The sequence below is a fragment of the Manis javanica genome, chromosome 2 (assembly GCF_040802235.1).
Source record: "Manis javanica isolate MJ-LG chromosome 2, MJ_LKY, whole genome shotgun sequence".
Taxonomy (NCBI): domain Eukaryota; kingdom Metazoa; phylum Chordata; class Mammalia; order Pholidota; family Manidae; genus Manis; species Manis javanica.
Window position 1 is genome coordinate 37,010,226 of NC_133157.1, and position 9,554 is coordinate 37,019,779.

General features: G+C 49.0%; 1 protein-coding gene across 1 annotated transcript; it reads right to left on the reverse strand.

Moving 5' to 3' along the window:
* Positions 1 to 2,431: 2,431 nt before the first annotated feature.
* Positions 2,432 to 9,500, reverse strand: SPINK4 (serine peptidase inhibitor Kazal type 4). Its single transcript, XM_017654440.3, has 4 exons — positions 9,366 to 9,500; positions 5,061 to 5,101; positions 3,824 to 3,936; positions 2,432 to 2,563 (listed from the first exon to the last, which is right to left on the reverse strand). Exons 1-4 carry the CDS (start codon positions 9,424 to 9,426, stop codon positions 2,518 to 2,520), a joined length of 261 nt encoding a protein of 86 aa, XP_017509929.1. The 5' UTR covers positions 9,427 to 9,500; the 3' UTR covers positions 2,432 to 2,517.
* Positions 9,501 to 9,554: the final 54 nt, after the last annotated feature.

A 9,554-nucleotide genomic window follows, 5' to 3' on the forward strand; every position in this document is an offset into this window, starting at 1 on the left:
GTTGGCCACTGAAGCTCTGTCAATACTGGAATGTACAGCATCAATAGCTATTGTCTTACTTAAGGGTGGAAAATGAGGCTAAGGTGCAGGTGGCCAGGCAGATGTGCAGGGTGGTGACCGGGGCCTGGGCACATGGCTCACCCATACAGATGGGAACATCCCCAGGGTCGTTCTGCTGGCGACCACAGAAGGGACACTCTTAGTTGCCTACTTTCCTGTCACATGGTCAGTCCTGCTACAGGGGAACAAATGGGGATCCGTGATCCCACAAACATCTTTTAGCCTCACAGTGCTGGGAGAATTCTCCCACATACTGTTCAGTCAACAATTTATCCTTCAAGCATAGCTTAAGTGTTACTTACTCTGAGAAGCCCTTCTCCATCTAGTAATCAGGACTTTTAGCTGAAAGTACCAGAAACCTACTCTTACGAGATTGTTGAAATAGAAAATCTGTTGGCAGGATGTCAGGTTATCTCATGTAACTTTAGAAAGTTCAAGGGCAATTGGTCTTCAGGAACTCAAACATTGCCTGGAATCACTCTCCGTGGCTTTTGCATGTTGGCATCATTCAATCCTGCTTCCAAGAAGCAGGAAACATGGCTGCCAGCAGGCTCCACTTCACGCATCTTAAACAATTTTAGTACCAGAAATGAACTGCCTCTTTCTGATTTGAAAAATCCTGGAGAATAATCTGGCCAATCAGTAATAGCTGGGGCAGCAGGTGCCACATGCCATAGACTGGGCTGTTAGGGGCCTGCACTTAGGTTTCAGCGTGGTTCCTAGAGACAGGGCCACAGTTTCCACATCTGTAAAGTGAGGAATTAGGTATTTCTTCCAGTGTGGTGTGTGGCATAGTTTGGGCATAATCTTTGCAGTTCCTCATCATGTGAGTGGAAGCTTGGGAGGGGAGAGTCACTGAGAGAAGCTTGGCTGAGCTATGCCACTTGGGTATGAAAGGGGCTTCCCACTTAGAGCATAGACTTAGATGTCATCAATAACCACTCTCTTCCCACAATAAGTTAACTCCTAATTTTCAGTTTAGCACATGGCCAACTAGATAAAAACAACATTTCCCAGTCTTCTTGCACTAACATGGCCAAGAGACTGTATTTTAGCAGACAGGATATAAACAGCGTGTACGTCTTATGGAAGCATCTTCAGAGGCACGAAAGTGCCCTTCTTTCCCCCTGTCCGTGGGCTGGAATGTAGACCTGATGGCTGGAGGGGGAGCAGCTATTTTGAACACAGGTGGAAACTGATGAAGATAGCAGAGTAACAACACAAATGGAGCATGAAGTAAGCATACTGCAGAGGTATGTGTGAGAGTTAATTGCTATCTGGTTAAACAACACATCTTGGCTTGCTGGTCTCTCACAGCCAAACTAAATCCTATGTCATTCCTGTGCAGGATGGAAACAAGTTTCTGTTATCAGTAGCAGTGAAAGGGCCTGTGGATGACCTCTCAGTCCCTGTCACCTGTAGATTTATCAGCAACAATTCCTGCACCCACATTCCTCTCTGTGTTTTTCCATAGAGCATTTCCTGCTCTCTCTGCCCACCCTACAGCAGGAATCAGTCCATGTCAAAGTGCTCTCACTTGGTCAGGCCCTTCGCCACACTCCTTTCCCCTGCCACCATTATCAAGAGGCTCTTCCTATGAGCTTTAGCCAAAAGAGGGGGTATTTAATGTATACCTCAGGCTGGGGTCTCTGTCTGTGGTGGGATTTCTGAATGCCATGTGTTCCTGTGGGCCATTGTGTGAGTGCATGCATGCTGTGTGTGCCTTGGGTTGTATCCAATGTTGATATATTTAACCACCAGTCAGAATGGATGTTGACCAGAAGAACAGAGCAGGATCTAGAAGTCATCCTGCTGTGGGTGGGTGGCCGGGGTTCAAAGGGACACTCAAGTGCTTGGGGCAGCACCTGTTCTCAACTGCTCATGTTTTCGCCTAGTTCAGCATTTTAACAAGGAGTTCAGATGTACAGTGTACAGTGCCTCTGTATATCAGCCACGGTCAGTGTGTCTGTGTGTGTGCATGTGTGTGTATGTGTGAATGAGACAGCTTGGTGCTGGTACAGCCCAGAAAGCCATGAGGGATGTTGGGACCCTCCCAAAGCTGCCTGAGGCTGGGCCATGCAGCCCATAAGTGGCAGAGGGTACAGATCTCACCTGGGTTCTTGACCTCACTGGCAGGCCAGGCTGGGGTAGAGCACTGAATGGAGTCCTGGGGACAGGGCTGGCCTCTCAGAGCCCTGACCTCCTCAAGAAGGCAGAAGATATCTGGGACCTCTAAGGGAACAAGTGACAAGGTTGAGGAGCACCAGAGTAATGGAGAAGACATCAGATTCAGGGTATGGGGGACAGGGCAAAATCCCCCCCAACCCCCAACCACCTCACCGGCATCCCCAAAGACACTGGGCCATGTGGCTGGGTTGGGCTGGATCTTTTATTTCATGTCACATCTTTTCCACTCCCACCACTGCTTTCCAGCCTGAAGCTCCATAGCTTATGGGGTCAGCATTTGCCATCCTTGATGATCTGTATATCCTGTTTGGTTTTCCTAGGATCACAGAAGACAAGGATGAGGTCACTTTTTCAGGAACTGTAACATGCCAATCCATCCATCCACTCTGCTGAGCACTATTTCTACACTGTGCCACTCAGTGTACAGTCCAGGGCAGGTCCCAGGGGTCCTTGGGCACATCCTTCTGCAGCTGTTCCTTCTTGGGTACCCTCCCCCTAGATTTCAGCTTCCTGGGGTTTCACCCACCACTGCATGCTGATGGCTGCTGAATCCGTGTATGGCCTTGACTTCTGTTCTGAACTCGGCACATCTCCACTGGGATATCTTAGAGGCTCAACTCCCCACAAACATCTTTGCCCCACAAGCCCCTTAATCCCCACTCCCACCCCCCCATCGATGTTAGGATAATGTCCTGCTGCTCTCCTGCCCACCTGTCTATAAAGAGTTGCAGCTTTCAAAGACTTTCTTGTCTTCTTTGATCTTACTTAGTGCTGGCCTGGCTCAAGGGTTTTATTAATGGAGAAAGATCAATTAGGGGATCAGACATACCAAGGTCAAGGTTCATACCTGCTCACCTCTCGACTCATTTCTTGTCTCTCTCCCACTGTCGTTCAAACTTATGCCCCAGTATATACTATTTATTATATTTTCTCAAATACAAACGTTCTTTCCCTTCTAGACCTTTCCAAACTCATTTCACTACTTGGAATTACCTTCCCCTGTTCCTTTTTCCTAGCTAATTTCTACTTATTCTCAGGGCTCAGCTGGAGTGTCACCTCCTCTGGGAAGTCTTCCCTGCCCTTGATCTTTACACACAGTACCCTGTGTGCCCCCATCCGAGCCTTTAGCATTGTCTGCTGCAGTTAGCTGACTGTAGGCTTCATGTCCCCCTTAAACTTGGTATGCCCTAGGCTAGCGATGCTGTCTAGCTTATTATGTCCTGTTATATCCCCAGTGCCTAGCATATAGTGGGTGTTGAATAAGTGATCGTTGGCTGGAGCAATAAATGAACAAATTAGGTCATCTTGTCAGCCAAGGGCAGAACAAGGAAAAGAACCCAGGATTTCTGTGCCCACCCCTCAACCCCCACCCCCCACCAGCTGTGGCTTTGGCACCATGTGCCTTCTCTGAATTATACTTGCGCTCATCTGGTTGGGGCAAATGTTGGAGGATTCCTCTCAGACCAAGTGTATGTAAAGGAAGGGGCAGGTCAAGTCTTGCTCCTTCCAGACTTGCATGTGCCAGAAATGAGACCCACCCAAGCAAAGCCAAGGGGAAGGCAGGGGGTGGGCTTACATCCGGGTCCAGCAGAGCTGGCATTCATTCATATATGTGACTCCATCAGTACCACAAACCCAGTTGAATGACTGGGAGCACTCTGGAGACTCCGCCATGTGCTCACAGATAGGCTGTGGAAGAGAGGAAGGGAGGGAGGGCACTCAGGGATTCGGAGGCAGTTCGGAGGGACCCTGGGGCTCCAGGGAGGGGCCTCTTCTCCCTGAGGGCTCCTGAACTCACCTGGGCCTGCATGATCTATCAAGCTCCCATTGTGGGAAGGCTGGAGAATTGAGACAGAGCTTGGGATTTAACTGAGACTCAGTCTGAAAGGGTTTCAGGCCAGGCATGAGGTCAGGATCAGACCTGGATCAGGACTGGGATAATATAGGGTGAGGGAGGGAGTTGGTGCAGTGGTCAAGAGCCCAGGCCCTGTAGACCTGAGTTATGCACTAATTAGCTATAAACTTGGATCAGCTAATTCCACTCTCCAAACTTCAGTTTCTTCATCTGCAAAAACTGTAAATATTAATAGTATCCTTCTCACAGGGTTAACTGCAATATGTATGTAAAGCATTAGACTCTGTCTGGCATAGTAAGTGGAGCTGGGTTCTGATGGGCTGATGGCAAAGACGCTGTGGCTGCTGGATGGGAAGGTGGCTTTGATCCTTCTCGTTCACCTATGTGAAGGGTGGGCTGAGGGTCTCAAGGAGGCCAGCAACACTGCCTTGGGATCCCTAGGAGCATCAGACTCAGGGCCAAGGTGGAATCCTGGCTTGGGAAAAACCTGGTGTCTGTGTTCCAGCATGAAGGGATGGATGATGGGGAGTGTTGGTGGGGAGACTGGCACACTGCAGGGCAATTCAATGAGCCAGGGTTGCCTCTTTGGCCTGCACCCTGCAGCCTGATGGTCTGCACTATGCAAAACAGAGGGTGTACTTGGTCCTACTGAGCCCAGGTGATGGGATCCCTTTGCTAGCAGCAGCCTTGGAGATCAGGTTGGGACAGGTCTCTGAAGGGCCTTGAGATCAGGTCTGGGGCTTTGGCAAAGGGGCTGGGGCCTGCTCATCCTGGAAAGGCTAACCTGGGGAACATGCAGGCTCTGGAGGCCACCCTGGCCACCGTGAAGCATGGGAGTTATCTGAGTGAAATGTAAAGAAGAAAAACCCTGGTTTCCCAGTGTGGATGAAACAGCTCCCCTCTGCAGGGAAGGCTGGAATGGTAAGCCTGGGGCCAGAAGTGCAAGCTGATGCCTTACCATTCTTGAGAAAACAGGCTTTGCTGCCGACACTGGCACTTCTGAAAGGTAAAAAAGCAAGAATTAGGTGATGTCAGCTTTCGGCACCAGGTCCAGGTGTCTTGAGGACTGCTTCAGGGGAACTGCCCCAGCTACTACATCTAGAATTCCTCAAGGAAAGCTAATGAGTCACCAGACAGTGGGGCTTCCAGAAAGCTGATGTGACCTTGGGTTATAAGAACAGAGAAAGTCTAGAATTAAGGTGGTGACAGTCCAGCCTGTTACTTATTAGTCAGATCCTACTGGGATTATGCCCAATGTAATAATAAAAATAATTAAGTTATTATGAACCAGGTATGCTCTAAACAAGCCTTCACACCTCTCACTACTATGTAACGGGGAGGAAAGGAGGCAGTAGTGGGGACTACAATCGGCTACCCATCGCCCACCACGGGACTGAGGTGCTCCTTTCCTCAGCTGCCAGGAGGATTGGCCGCTCACAGCCAGGCCCTTCCTAGGAATTACCCCCAGAGAATGGAGCTGTCTCATCTACAGTCGCATCTCCCACCCAGGAACAGCCCATATGCGATGACATTGTCGCTGTCGGCTGCACCCCTCTCTATTTAGAACAGTGCTGAAGGGCTGTGAGGTCACGAGAGGCCTCTGTTGCACTGCATTATAGTCAGCCTCCCTCCTCCCTCACGGGTGTCTTCCCTAGGAGCCCTCCCCAGTAAAATGCATGCAGATTTGAGTATTTTGTGGGGAACTTGACAGACCTCTGAAGGAGGCTCAGAGGTAAAGCAACACAGTTTGTTTTAGGGAAGAGCTGTGTTTGCACACAGGTCTGTCACTCCACAGCCTGGCTCTCCACAAACACTGTTGTGCTCCTTGGCCACTCAAGGTCTAGATGAACTGCTTACAGGACACAAGTAAACTGTGATGTGACTGGTGAGTGTGATGGATGGATGACAGAATAGGAGCCATATCTAATACCACAGGTGGAAGGAAAGGTGTCTATGTAAATTGGAGAAGGGCAGGATGCTTCTGAAATCTCTGAAGGGCTGTCTTGGGCCAGGGGAGAGATGAGCTCATAACCTCACAGGGCGGAGTTCATCCATGCAAGAAGGAAGCAGGGAAGCAGGTTTTAGTTCCGAGAATATTTTCTCAGTGGGAATTATGCCTTATCACTGAAGGAGAAGTGGAGTGTTCTCCATTGCTGGGGGTGCACAAGGCCCTGGGGATGCTATTATAAGGGTTTTCCAAGGTAGAGAGGGAACTGAGACTAAGTGACCTCTCACTAGCTGATTAAGGGTGGCATTGGAGCATCAAAATGCACATCTAGCCTTGTGACTACACTGCTCAAAACCTTCCATGTCATTATTGCCCAAATTGGAAATCACCCAAATGTTCTTCAACAGGAAAATGGATAAACTATGATACCACATATACAATAAGATACAACTCAGCAATAAAAACAAGGAAACAACTGATATATGCAACAATGGCTTCATTTCAAAAGCATGCTGAGCAAAAGAAGCCAGAGTAGAAGACTACACACTGTTGGAGGGGGCACATTTAAGCCAAGGTCAAGGGCCACCTGGGGTAAATGCAACTTCCTGTGTGACATTCTAGAACAGGCCAAACTAATCTATGGTGGAAAAAAGAGCAGTGGTTGCCTCTAGGGGTGGGAACTGACTGGCATGAAGGAATTTTCTAGGGCAATGGAAATATTCTGTATCTTGATAGGGGTTTGGTTTACACAGGTATACACACTGTCAAAACTCATTGGATAAGATTCATTGAGTGATAAGATTTATGCATTTCATGATATGTAACTGTTAGGAGACAAAAAAAGCATTAGAAAAATAAAAAGCCCTTCTACAGCTCCCTGTCATGATCACTAAGCTGTTTCATTTTATGTTTAGGGAACTGCATAAGCTGATCCAACACACTCCTGGACTCCTTTCCTAGTACACCTCTCCATGTAATCTATGCCCCAGTTACTCCTCTGCTCACTGTTCCAGAATGGGCTCTGCTTTGGCTTGCTGTTCCCTCTGCCTAAAATGTCCTTTTCCCCCTTCTCCTATTGATTCATACCCTTACTTCAAAGCTCAGATGCCACCTTCTTGAGAAGCTTCCTTGATGACCTAAACCTTTCCTAAGGGTTTCCTAAGCAGACTTGGATTTAGGCTTCTATTTTAGTCCTTTTGGACAGCTATAACAAAAATGCCATAAACTAGGTGTCCTATAAACAATAAACATTTACTTCTCACAGCTCTGAAGGCTGGGAAGTCCAAGATCATGGCACTGTCAGATTTGATGTCTAGTAGGATGCTTTTCCTGGTTCACAGCTGGTTACTTCTCCCTGTGTCCTCACATGGTGGAAGGGGGCAAGGGAGCTCTCTGGGGTCCCTTTTATAAGGGTACTAATCTGATTTATGAGGGCTCTGACCTCTAGACCTAACCAACTCCTAAAGTTTCCACATCTCAATACCATCACCTCAAGGGTTAGGATTTCAACACGGGCATTTTGGGAGCCACAAACATTTAGACTGCAGCAGTTTCTTTCATACCACGTGCTGTCCCTCTCACTAGGTCACTCCTATAGATCTGAACTTCTTGGGGCTCCTTTGTTTCTGCCCCAACATGGCAGGATTGACCACTAACGTGCATTGCAGGGAGCAGCTGTTCAGAATCCTGTTGGTGTCAAAGTTGCTTCCTGGAGGATGTGGAAGAAGCTGCTGTATCCCCCCAAATCCCCTTGACTTTGGCCTAAGGTGCTTCCTGCTCACTGAACCCAGGCAGGAATCTGAAATGGATTTAAGGACTCTCTTCATGGCAGGCCCACTCAGTGTTCCCAACAGAGAATCACTCAGAGAATGGATGCCAGGATGCAAATAAACAGGCTGTGCTGGGCCAGAGCTCCTCAAGAGGGGAAGGGAATTACACAATTCTGGGCCAGAGTCAAGACTTGAACCTAGTTTTCTTTCCTCCTACTCAGGCCTTTCCCCACCACAGTGGAGGGGTGCAGAAAGAAGGTATATGCAGAAAACCGAGGCGTCACAATGTGTTCTAGGCCTTGCCTCTGCCCCCACCCCGACTAATTCTCTGTTGCTTTAGTCCCCAGGTCTGTGTTCCCAGCTGGGGACTGGCCATGAGGTCAGTGGCCTTGGGATCCTGTTGGGCCATGTCCTGTAATTTCATGGCTTTGTCCAGGTCTGTCCTAAGTAGTCTCCCTGCTTCCCCCTTTAGTCTATTCTCAATATAGTAGCCAGAGCCATCCTTTTAACACCCGACTCTGCTCAAAACCCTTCTGTGCTTCCCATTTAATCTCAGAGGAAATGCCTAGTGTAGTCCCCAGGTGCCTCCCTCATCTCCTCTCCCATCACTCTGCACCCTCCCTCTCACTCTATTCTAACTTCACTGGCCTCCTTGCTGTACCTAAAACACTCCAGGTATGCTTCTATCCCAGGGCTTTTGCATCTGGTCCCTTTTCTCCTAGTTAGCCACATGGCTTACTCTCTCACCTGCTTCAAGCTTTGCTCAACATTAGCTCTCAGAAAGAACTCTCCTGATTTAACATTGCAACCCCCTCCCAATCTCTATCACCCAGCCCAATATTTTTCCTTAGCCTTTATCACCTTCTAACATACTGTTTAACATACATTGCACCTATCTTGTTCATTATCTGTTCCCCTCCCTCTTAACCCATTGGATTTAAGCCCCATCAGAGCAGTTCTTTTTCTCTTTTGCTCACTGATAATGTCTTAAGGGCCTAGAACAATGCCTGTCAGCAGGTAGGAGACTGCAGAGGTACCCTAGGCCCTTAGCATGCGTCCAGATCAAGGGCTCCCAGTAGAGGGCTCTCATGTGCTCACACAGCTGCCTTCAGTCCCACAACCACAGCCTGACAGAGCGGATGTTGTTCAGAGGACCCAGGCCGTGCTCCCTGAGTGCCCCCCACTCTGCAGCCAGCAGACTTGCCCATCCTCCCTGATATAGGCCTGCTCCTTTCTGCCTCCCAGGTTTCTAGACCAGTAGTGCTCAGTGCAACAGTGAACTAACACAATCTCCTAACTTTACAGCTGGAGAAACGGAGGCCTCAAGAGGGGAAGGGAATTACACAATTCTGGGCGAAAGTCAAGACTTGAACCTAGTTTTCTTTCCTCCTACTCAGGCCTTTCCCCACCACAGTGGAGGGGTGCAGAAAGAAGGTATATGCAGAAAACCGAGGTGTCACAATGTGTTCCAGGACTTGCCTCTGCCCCCACCCCGAGATCACCTACCAACACCAAGCCATAGAGAATGTAGGCTCTGCCTACTCACCCCTGTCCACAATGAGGAGGGCTGCCAAGGCCAGAGTGACCACCCACAGGCGGATGGCCATGCTGATCCTGGGCTGATGTGGCCTGAGCTAGCTGAGGCCTGAGCTGGGGTAAAGGATGGGGACCTGTTTATAGTGCTGCTCCCCACCCTTATCTTATCTCAGGCCAGATGGAGAGGCTGAGAATGTCA

What these genes read in the sequence shown, in the direction of transcription:
- SPINK4 (XM_017654440.3), bottom strand. Translation starts at nt 9,426, where the DNA reads ATGGCCATCCGCCTGTGGGTGGTCACTCTGGCCTTGGCAGCCCTCCTC. An exon ending in CCTCCTCATTGTGGACAGGG is followed by an intron (nt 5,102 to 9,365) that starts GTGAGTAGGCAG and finishes TTTACCTTTCAG; the next exon opens with AAGTGCCAGTGTCGGCAGCA. An exon ending in AGCCTGTTTTCTCAAGAATG is followed by an intron (nt 3,937 to 5,060) that starts GTAAGGCATCAG and finishes TCTCTTCCACAG; the next exon opens with CCTATCTGTGAGCACATGGC.